At 42.0% G+C, this 11,695-nt stretch overlaps 1 protein-coding gene across 11 annotated transcripts in view; it reads left to right on the top strand.

Annotated features, from left to right (window-relative positions):
• The window catches only part of caskin1 (CASK interacting protein 1), a 651,040-nt gene that overhangs the window by 556,481 nt on the left and 82,864 nt on the right, over positions 1–11,695 (top strand). For 10 of the 11 annotated variants that reach the window (XM_043711218.1, XM_043711212.1, XM_043711217.1 and 7 more), the window contains one exon: positions 5,335–5,433. The exons of the other annotated variant lie outside the window; for it this stretch is intronic. In XM_043711218.1, the coding sequence (XP_043567153.1) occupies positions 5,335–5,433 (99 nt within the window). The remainder of the gene's footprint in view (positions 1–5,334; positions 5,434–11,695) is intronic. 11 annotated transcript variants of the gene reach the window in all.

Genomic DNA, 11,695 nt, shown 5'->3' with positions numbered 1-11,695 from the left:
AGCAGTTGATGTGGTGTTTGTGGATTTCAGTAAGGTGTTTGTTAATGTTCCCCTTGGTAGGCTATTGTACAAAATATGGAGGTATAGGATTGAGGGTGATTTAGTGGTATGGATCAGATATCGGCTAGCTGAAGGAAGACAAAGGGTGGTGATTGATGGGAAATATTCATCCTGGAGTTCAGTTACTAGTGGTGTACCGCAAGGATCTGTTTTGGGTCCACCGCGGTTTGTCATTTTTATAAATGACCTGAATGAGGGCATAGAAGGATGGGTCAGTAAATTTGCAGATGACACTAAGGTTGGTAGAGTTGTGGATAGTAATGAAGGATGTTGTAGGTTACAGAGGGAAATAGAGAAGCTGCAGAGCTGGGCTGAGAAGTGGCAAATGGAGTTTATTGCTGAAAAGTGTTAGGTGATTCACTTTGGAAAGAGTAATAGGAATACAGAGTACTGGGGTAATGGTAAGATTCTTGGTAGTGTACATGAACAGAGAGATCTCAGTGTCCACGTACATGGATCCTTGAAAGTTAGGTTGGTTAAGAAGACATATGGTGTGTTGGCTTTTATTGGTAGAGGGATTGTGTTTTGGAACCATGAGATTATGCAGCTGTATAAAACTCTGGTGCTGCCGCACTTGGAGAATTGCGTACAGTTCTGGTCACTGCATTATCGGAAGGATGTGGAAGCTTTGGAAAGGGTTCAGAGGAGATTTACCTGATATGGAGGGAAGGTCTTGCGAGGGAAGGCTGAGGGACTTGAGGCTGTTTTCATTACAGACAAGAAGGTTGAGAGGTGACTTATTTGAAACATATAAGACAATCAGAGGGTTAGTTAGGGTGGACAGTGAGAGCCTTCTTCCTCGGATGGTCATGGCTAGATTGGGTATATAGCTTTAAATTAAGGGGTGATAGATATAGGACAGATGTCAGAGGTAGTTTCTTTACTCAGAGAATAATAGGGGGGTGGAATACAGTGCTTGCAACAGTAGTAGACTCGCCAACATTAAGGGCATTTAAATGGTCATTGGATAGGCATTTGGATGAGAATGGAATAGTGTAGGTTAGATGGGCTTCAGATTGGTTTCTCACATCAGTGCAACATCGAGGGCCGAAGGGCCTGTACTGCACTGAATGTTCTATGTTCTGTCTCTGAACAGGTTGGTTAACATATCTTTACTGGGGGCTCCTGCAAAGTACACCTCTCACTCTACAGCCTCAGAACTATACCAATAAATATATCTATGCTTGTTGTAGAATCACAGAATTCCTACAGTGCAGAAAGAGGCCATTTGGCCCTTCATGTCTGCACTAACTCTCCAAAGGACATCGCATCCAGACCAAGCCCCTCCCCCCCATCCTATCCCTAGTCCCTTTGCTTTCTGCCTGACATAATCTTTATTGTTAAGTACATAATATTTCCAACAAATTCAATCATGGAAGAAGCAGGTACATTTTAAAGTCCTACAGTGCATCAAGCAATACTTTTGTTTGACAAGCTACCGTGCTGGCACCATTGATCTAAGTAAGTCATACAGTGCAGAAGAAGACTATTCAGCCCATCATGTCTGTACTGGCCCCTTGAAAGATTTCCCCAGTCATTCCACTTTCTATGCTGTTTCCCCATAGACTTGAAAATGACAATTATTTATCAAGTTTCCTGATGGAAAATTGTTGTTGAATCTGCTGCTCTCACTGTATCAAGCAGTACATTCTTCTTCACACCACTTCCCTGCTTAACTATTTTATTCCTTGTGGGGCTATGGTTCTTTTGACAAGCATCTTAAATCTCTGTGTTCTAGTTACTGGCCCTCCTGCTGGTGGAAGCAGTTTCTCCCTATTTACTCCAGCAAAAGCCTTCATAATTTTAGATGCCCTTACTAAATCTCTCTTTAACCCTCTATACCAATCCCCGGCATCTCTGGTCTTGCCATCTCACCAACCCAGTAAAAACCCAGTTGCATTTTCCGTTGTTGCCATGACAATAGGTAACAGCAGGGAATGAATGAGAGAGAGACAGCTTTTTTTTTTGTTCATTGAAACTGACAAAATTGATTATTGGCTTCATCACGTTTTGACAGATATTACACTATGTAATTAACAGTCATCAAAGCTGCGAACTATAAAGGGGGGGGGGGGGAGGGTCGCACTCAGCAACCCACTCCCTCACCACCCAGAGCTGATCAGAAAGCACTGCATACAGCATTTCAATTAGATATAAACTAAAACTCCCCGATGTGTGAATTTGAAATGAAGATACCATCCTTTAACGATCTTCAACATAGCTGGTTTTCCCAAACGGATGTTAAATTATAATCCCATTACATGTCCAGGTGCAGAACCTCACTTGAAGGGATGATATCCCATGAATTCTGAATTACATAAGGAAGATTCAAAGTAGCTCATTAGATCTCTGAACATCTTTTTACATTTTTAAAATGCTCTCTAAAGCATTTGTTATAATGTTGAGTAATTGTAAAATATGCATCTTGGATGAGCTGAGACATGTCCTTATGAAAATACAATTTGGGATATTTACAACGAGCACTTCCTTTTCTTTGAACCCATGCTTCCATTGGCTTGAAATATACTTCTTTTGTTTAAAATTTCTCGGTGGGTCTCAGTGGTACATGAGTTGTATCAAGTGGCTTGAGCAATGGGAGGGTTTGAATAGATTACAATGGTCACCTGTCCTTCAGCCCCTGAAGCACCTCCATCTCTGAAACACCTCAGATAGTGATAAAGCCACCTCAGGAGTAGGTTTATGATTAGATTAGATTCCCTACAATGTAGAATCAGGCCCTTCGGCCCAACAAGTCCACACTGACCTCCAAAGAGCAACCCACCCAGACCCATTCCCCTAACACTACGGGCAATTTAGCATGGCCAATTCACCTGGCCTGCACATCTTCGGACTGTGGGAGGAAACCGGAGCAAACCCACGCAGACACAGGGAGAATGTGCAAACTCCACACAAACAGTTGTCTAAGGCAGGAATTGAACTTGGGTCCCTGGCACTGTGAGGCAATAGTGCTAACCACTGAGCCACCGTGCCACCCCAAAATGGGCAGACTAATTCAGAAGCAGTAAACGTGTGCACAATGTGCTTGCAATGAAGCATTACCTAGTCAGCATGCATTCTACATCAGCAGATTAAATTTTTTGATGCAAGTTTGTACATAGAATTGCAGCTTGTGCATGCAAAAGAACAATAAAATCAGGATAAGAGACTGAGAAAACAGTGAGAAAACAACTGACATTCCCCTGCTGTGTTGATTCCTTAATTTCCATGTTAATGTTAACATTATCCCTCGTCATTTTCTCAAGTTTTGGTCAACAACAATTACAATTCTCAAGTCACATGCAATCGTGTCAACTGTAGCTCAGTTGCCTCTAAGGTAAAATGTTAGTGGTTCAAGTTCCACTCCAGAGACTTGAGCACAATTTCGGACTGGTCCTCCAGTGCCAATGCTGAAGGGTACTGCATGATTCAACAGTCAGGTTTTGGAATGGACATTAGACCCATGCCCCATCTACCCTCTCAAATGGACATAAAAGATCCCACAACATTATTTGGTAAGGCAAGAGAAGTTACTCTGTGTCCTGGGCAATATTTGTCCATTAACCCACATTAGAAAACAGATTATCTGCTTGTACTCATATTGGTGTTTGTGGGAGGATTTCATTAATTGTAAAGCACTTTGGGAAGTTCTGAGCTGATGAATGCAGCTATATTAATGCAAATGTTATTTACTTCAATTTATTAAATAATGAATGTGATGTGGGTGTATCAAATGTATTTCCCCCAGCTTTAGATCAATGGTTTGGATGGTAATTTTACAATAGCTACACACTGTTCCTTCGCCTAGCTTCAGCAGAACGCATATTTGAACAGAGCAATTTTGTAAAGCATAATGGTCCATGTGTGATTCAAGATTTTGTCAAATTATGGCTGATTTTAGTGCGTGGATGGAGATTAAGTTATTAATGCAGTGAAGACGTGGTTGGAACTAGTCATTGGATTTCTTGTGCTTTAGAGTTGCTAAACAATCATACATTCCTGACCTACTTGTGAAAATGTCCAAAATGAACCTTTCAAAGTGCTGCAGCAATGTTACTACAATAGAATAAAATGAACTCTGATAGAAGGTTGATTTTTGTTATTCAAACAATATAGCTGTCAATGTTTATGGTTTGCATTTGTAAAGCTGTCCTTCAGGGAACACTGTTCTCTCTAAAATGTCGACAATGCGACTATCTCCACAGCTAATGGAACAGTTTTTATTCCATTTTCCCAGGCGATGTACTGTTTCTCCAGGTGATCCAGCAACTGTCAACTCAGTGTCATTGATAACCATTTGCCTTTACCTGTATTCCCCAGCTGATCGAGTGCTCTCTAATCCATTTCCTTGATGATCCAGTTGCTGTAAACCTACACTGTCTGAGATTTTGATCCAGTGGCTCTTTATCATTTTCTGCTGTTAATCTAATAGTATGTGGGCATTGGTCAGGCAAACTTTTGACCATTTGGAAACAACACCAGAATCAAAATGAAGAGTTGTGTGAAATATTGTGCACAGTAGCTGATGAACTATCAAAGATGCTTGTGTTCCTGTGTGCTATTCTTCCTCATCATCTGTAATTTGTCTGCTGTATGTGTCTCTGTGTGTTGTGAAGGATTTGTTTCTCTGGCTTGGAGCCTTCGGCATGCATGTTTCGTTTTCTAGGACTCTGGTAGGTCACAAGAATGAAGTCAGACCTGTTCCAATTCTCTCACATCATGCCTTACCTTCTTATGATTCCAAAACACTTTCAATGGAGAGAGGAAAGGGAGAATGGCCTATTCCCAGGATACGTCACAAGTGAATGTTTCCCATCATCGTACGATACGATATCACCAACAGCAATGAATTGAGCAAACGTTGAAACCAAATTCTCCCAAAGACTGGGACGTGACGACAAACGTAAAAGCAGATTAGAAAAAACAATGGTGGGAATAATCATTCACTCGGCCTCACTTATAACTTCTGAATTATAGCTGTGGGGAAATGGCATCAAACATTAGATGATAAGAATTTTAACGTGCTGAATCTGTTTTCTTTGCTCATTTATTTTTGCTAAACTGTACAAAATCAAAATTAGATATAGGGGTGAGCTGCTGGGTCTCATATCAAATCAACCCCCTTTCACTTTGTGCCATGGACAGATATAGCAAGAACTTGCCTTATTATTGTTAAAACACCACAACTTAATCTGAAATGTGAAAAGGAATGGAGGAGGGAGAAAGTTTTTTTTTGAAAAAAAAAGCACATTCAAAATGTGACTGACGTTCCTGCAGGTTCCCGTGGTTCTGAGTCGAGTCCTTCCCATCTGTCTCCAGTGCAACCAGTCACGACCGCGCCTGAGGAGATCTGGGTGCTACGGAAACCATTTGCAGGTAGATTCGGTGAAAGCGTCTCCAGCCACATTTTATTTCTGCTTCAGCAATGAATTCTGGGAGCCTCACTACATCTGCTGCTGTAGCTCCAAGGGAAAGCATTGTTTTTTTGTCCCCAGAAGTTCTCAGCAATGCTTTGGCCAAGATTTATCCTCACTCAATACTTTAAAAGATTGGTCAGATTGCTGCTATGTTTTCAATAATTCAAAATGACCACACTATAAAAAAAGGTAATTTATGATTCACAGAATGACATTTTGAGGTTGGAAAAGGCACTATATAAATATAGATGTACCTTTTATTCCTTTGGCGCTTATTGTCCACTTTGCTGGTGGTCACCACATTCTCTGATAACCAAGTGTAGCTTCATTTCTCTAACTGAAGCATCCAAATTTCCCTTGAACATTACAGTTTGTATTACTATCCTGTAAAGCCCAGAATATTTGAGGCCTGTCAGCAGGAAATGCCAACCATGCCATACCGTCCTTCAAAGGTAGGATGTACTCCAAATCCTGGCCCGGAACATGCTGTGGGAATCCTGTGCCAAGCATGAACTCATTCAATTTAATTTGGTGCCAATCTGGTTAATGCTTGGCTCAAATCAACCCAGTCAACCAGCCACACATGAATAACTCGCATATCACAAAGACTGAAGCCCACTCACCACTCTAGTAGATATGTCTAGGAATCAAAGTCTCACGTCCTGCGAATTTCCTCATTGTGTTGATGTCAATGTAATGTCAAATGTAACCTAACCTTCTGCTGTTCAGTTAGTGCAGGACAGAACATACAGCAAATGACCTGCTCAATTTTGGATTCTGCCCAAGAATGTGGGACCAATTGAATACCTCTCAATATAGACATGATGGGCCAAATGGCCTCCCTTCTACATTGGCTCATCCCCTGAAGTTGGATTTTAGTTTGAAATATTTGGCCGAGTGTTTGTCACATTTTCACAAAACTGTTACCAATTCGGGGTGGCTGCAAGGTATGGGTGTGACAAACAATAATATTTTCAGCTACATTTAATTAAGGCATGGAACCAGACACTTGCAAACTATTTGATTTCATTAAAAAGGGGTGAACAGCTCCAGAGAGAAAAATCACGTCGAAGTACCGTTATTATACAAAACCATCACAAGCAATAATCTCTCTTATATTCTCGTGTCTTTGGGTTTCATGAATTCTACCCAGCGATGTCTCCTGTTTCTGTTATCTGTCATTTGTCCTTTTGTCACCTCCTTAAGTGCCTTCCGGCCCCGGTAAATTCTGTAGATGAGTGCATCCTAATTTTGAGTCTGGGTTAGGTTTGATGAAATCATGTGACCTCAGTGCTGGAAAAAAATGCCCAAAGTGCTTCTTTTAATTGACGCATATATGCGTGCAAAAGGATTAGACAAAATCAAAATGAGAGGGGCAATTTTCCTTGCCTTGCTCAGAATGGAATGCCACCATGATGGGAGAAACAAACTTAATGCCCGCTTTACAGAGGTTCACTTTGCCTTCACTTTTGTGTGTGACATGACAGAAACTGCCAAGGGAGCACAGGAAAGAAGGTAAGTGGATAGTTCCCTCATTCACTCACTATGAAAGGCTTTAATGTTACCATTCATGGACCTCCCATCCGCAGGTATCCTTCCCCACAAAGCTCAGCCTCATTCTGTAATGGTACCTGCAGATTTCATGTCCCTGGTGATCGATGAGCAGCTCATCGACAGAATGTTAATGAAGCCAGGCTACAAAAAGAGAAGACTGGTTTTCACATCTAACCCGGCCTGAAAATCCTTGGGGTCATAGATATGAAGCTATGCTAATCATTGACAAAACGCACAGACACAAATAAAATGCTGCAGGGTCCAAAACCAGACTGTGCGATTTTAGTCACGATGTGTCTACAGATGGATATGAAATCCTTTTGTTATCTGACTTCTTATCTTACCCACTTTCCCTCAAACTACTGCATTTTGTAGCCAAGCAGAATCATTCAGTTCCAAATTGTAGCTCTTATTAACACCTCATAAATTAGCCTGTGCTTCAAGTACCAGTGTGTGAGGACTAAAATACTTACAAATATATTACAAAGACATACCCCTGTACTTTCTTCTGTGCAGGGGTTTTGGGAGATCTCTTAACATTCACAGATAATACATGTCCAAATTCAGAGTGAATAATATCAAAGTTAAAGATGTTTGAGATTTCTGGGGTTGAATTTAAATATAAGGAAATAAACATCACATAGAGCTTCAGTTCTTGAATTGCACATGGTATTCCGGATTGACTTGCAGCTGTATAATTTATCAGAGTCAACAACTTGTATTCTTAGAGCACACTTAATATAAGGAATTTCAGAGGAGTGGTATCCAGTTGGATAACAATCTATATAAATAATGTGATATTACAGCAGATAATCAAAAGCTTGGCTAGAGTTATGTTTTAAAGAGTGTCCTGATTACGGAGAGAGAGCTAGATGAGATAGAGACGGAATTGCAGAGCTTAGGACCTCAGTAGCTGTGGGTGCAGCCCCCAGTGTCGATGTAATTAAACAAGGGGGTGTTCAGGAGGCCTGAACTGGATGAGCACAGATATCTTAGGGGGTTGTGAGGCTGGAGGAGATTGCAGTCTGGGAATGGTGAGGCCATGGAGAGATTTGGAAACAAAGATGAGAGTTTATAAATCGAAGCATTTCTTAATGAGCAATCAGTGTAGGTCACTAAAAGGGTTGCATGGTGGCTCTGTGGTTAGCACTGCTGCCTCATAACACCAGGGACCCAGGTGGAGTTTACACATTCTCCTCGTGTCTGCGTGGGTTTCCTCCCACAATCGAAAGATGTGCAGGTCAGATGAATTGGCCATGCTAAATTGCACATAGTGTTAGGTGCATTAGTCAGTGGTAAATATAGGGTAGGGGAATGGGTCTGGGTGGGTTACTCTTCAGAGGGTTGGTGTGGACTTATTGGGCCGAAGGTCCTGTTTCCATACTGTAGGGATTCTAATCTAAAACATGGGAATGCTAGGAAAATGAGCAACAGAATTCAGAATGAATACAAGGGAGGTTAAAGCCATGATTGGGCCACTCTAATTGCAATGTTTTAAAAATACACAGGCTTTTAAAAAAAAAGTGGTCTGCTTAAACATGCAGACCTTTAAAGAGATTAAATTAGCTCATTTTGAGGCAAGCTATTAATACAATTCACTGAATGTCCTTAAAATGTACAGAGTAGATTTTAAATTTTACATAACACTAGCACTTAAAGGCTCTGTGACTGGAGCCTGTTACTTACACAAAAAGTCCTGTCACGACCTACTCCTGAAAGTCGATATATATGTGAAAGATGATGAATTGGTTCAGCTTCTTAAATGTACTGACAAGGTGTGAATGTAACAGCTCCTAGTCTGTGCCTGTTTTCACTGCTTGTTAATTCCTCACAGAGAGCTGTCCCGCTTTAATTACTGAGGTAATGTCTGTGGCAAGACTGTTGTATTTGGCTTCATTCTATGGGGTGGATGGGGAGGGTGCATTGGAAACAATTTCACACAATGGCAGATGTGCCAGTCATGATACAGCTGCAGCACTCAACAGCAAGCACAGTCCCAGCCTCCACTATATTGTAGGCCAGTGTTTTCAGGACAAGGTAGAAAACTGGTTCTCTATGTTCAGAAGCTTTCTGAAATTTCTAGTTGGATAAATTCCTGGATTTATCACCACATGCTCCTGCCTCCAATGGTCCCTTCCCCATTAGTCACTTGGCACATCCATCTGTATTTCCTTCCTCCTTCCCATACTATTCGGAATATAATCACTCTCTGAAGTTGCCAAAGGAATTAAATAGAGTACTATCCCACATTGTGAATGGGGACTGGCTAAATCTGGGATAATGCGGAAAGACTAGAAATGCTGGGATCATTCCTCTTGAGACCTGCAGATGAATCCGGGAATATTAATGTGAGAGAGGCCTTCACATGATGAGGGTGCTGGGTTGATAGGGAGTAATAAAGAAGAAATTATTTTCTCTGGCAGGAGGTTAGTAAGCAGAGGACACTTTTAAAGATAATCAATGAAAGACAGTGGGGAGATTTATTTTCGCAAAGAGTTAGTATAATCAGGTATGCACCACATGAAAGGGAGATGAGCACAGATTCTATAGCATATTTCCAAAGGGAAGTGGATCATTGATTGAAAGAGAAACATTTGAAGAGCTCTGAGGGAAGAGGAGAGGAGAGTAGGACAGGGTGGCTTTCAAGGAGCCAGCATGGGCACAATGGAAACAGTGGCATCTTTCTGTGCAGTTTCACATTGTCTCTCATTGAGGTACAGCGTGATGCAGATTGGAAATATCCTGTTTGTCAATGGGCTGCAAAAGCATTGCGAAACCAACCAAAGATTGAGAATCGATATCCTTGGAGAATTTATTTTTGTTTAAATATCAAGATTTGCAAGTTGTATGAAGTACCTCAGAGATCTCAAGAGGTTGGGGCTAATGGGGAAACACTGTCAGAAGCAGGAAACATCCCACCTAGAAATGGCTGTCTGTGTTTCAGGAAGTGATCCTGAAGCAATAAATAGGTGATCGGCTCTGATTTTAATTTCCACACCTTGGGTGACAATGGCTTTAACTCCCTAGGCCATTAGCTCCAAAATGTGCTGCTTTCATCTCTCCCTCTCTCTGTTGCTCACATTTTAAGATGCTCCTTAAAGCTACCTCAGTGGCCAAGCAGCATGAGAACAGTTACCGTTTACCCCTTCCGACCAGCACGCACTGACAGCTAGGGGATCAATCCACTCTCAGTGACAGATGCCAGGCAAGTGATGGTGTGCAGACTCATACAGTTACATTCTGCTTAGCACCCAGTGGAACACAGACTGAATTTGATTAGATTACTTTACAGTGTGGAAACAGGCCCTTCGGCCCAACAAGTCCACACCAACCTGCCGAAGCGTAACCCACCCAGACCCATTCCCCTACATTTACCCCTGCACCTAACACTACGGGCAATTTAGCATGGCCAATTCACCTGACCTTCTCACTGCAACCCTTCTCACTGCACCCACTCTGAGCAGATTTGCCCCTAGTTAACAGACAGTTGTCATAGCTTCTGTAGTGATTGGAATGAGGTGATAAGACCATAAGGCATAGGAGCAGAAATTAGGCCATTTAGCCAATCAAGTATGCTCCACCATTCAATCATGGCTGATAAGTTTCTCAACCCCATTCTCCCACGTTCTCCCTGTAACCCTTGATCCCTTTGATACTCAAGAACCTATCTATCTCCATCTTAAATATACTCAATGACCTGGCTGCCACAGCCTTCTGTGGCAATGAATTCCACAGATTTACCACTTTCTGGCTGAGGAAGTTTCTCCTTATCTCCGTTCTAAAAAGTTGTTCCTTTACTCTAAGGCTATGCCCTCAGGTCCTAGCCTCCTCTATCAATGGAAACTTCTTCCCAAAATCTATTCTGTCCAGGCCATTCTGTATGTTTCAATTAGATTCCCCCCCGCATCCTTCTAAACTCCATCAACAAACATTCCTCATATGCTAAGCTTTTCATTCCTGGGACCATTCTCCTGGACTTCCTCTGAACCCACGCCAGAGCCAATACATCTTTCCTGAGGTATGGGGCCCAAAACTGTGAGCAATACTCCAAATGTGGTCTGACCAGAGCATTATATAGCCTCAGAAGTAAAGTCCTGCTTTTTTATTCAAGTCCTCTCATATAAATGCCATCATTGCATTTGCCTTCCTATCTATTAACTCAACCTGCAAGTTTACCTTGAGAGAATCCTGGACTAGAACTCCCAAGTCTCTTTGCACTTCAGGCTTCTGTGGCAATGAATTCCATAGATTCACCACTCTCTGGCTGAGGTCAGCCAGGTGGTCCTTGTAGAATATGAGTTCCCTGATTGGGGCTGTTAACCTGGTCCATTCAGGGAGCCCTAGCTGACAGATAGAAACAAGAGAGTCAGAGGTTCTGTTCACTCTGAGGGCTGGCTCTGAGGGAGATGGATGAGTGTCAAGGGCTCTCCATGTGTAAATAAAGGGTGACTTGATGATGGAATACTGGCCTCTTTGGAGTTATTTCAGGTTCCAGTCACTCTCCTGTGCACATGGTATCCATTCACTGGCAGATTCTATGGAGTCCAGTCAGAGGAAAATATCAACACCATGACCTGGCTTTTCCCGTCCGCTCCGTACATGCTCCATTATCCAGGACAGTTCCAAGTATGGAATTCTCGAAAGAGGGCAATTAGGTCAGAGATTGG

Source organism: Chiloscyllium plagiosum, chromosome 21, assembly GCF_004010195.1.
Source record: "Chiloscyllium plagiosum isolate BGI_BamShark_2017 chromosome 21, ASM401019v2, whole genome shotgun sequence".
Lineage (NCBI taxonomy): Eukaryota > Metazoa > Chordata > Chondrichthyes > Orectolobiformes > Hemiscylliidae > Chiloscyllium > Chiloscyllium plagiosum.
Note: the sequence above shows the minus strand (reverse complement) of the source record. Positions and strands in the feature narration are given on the sequence as shown.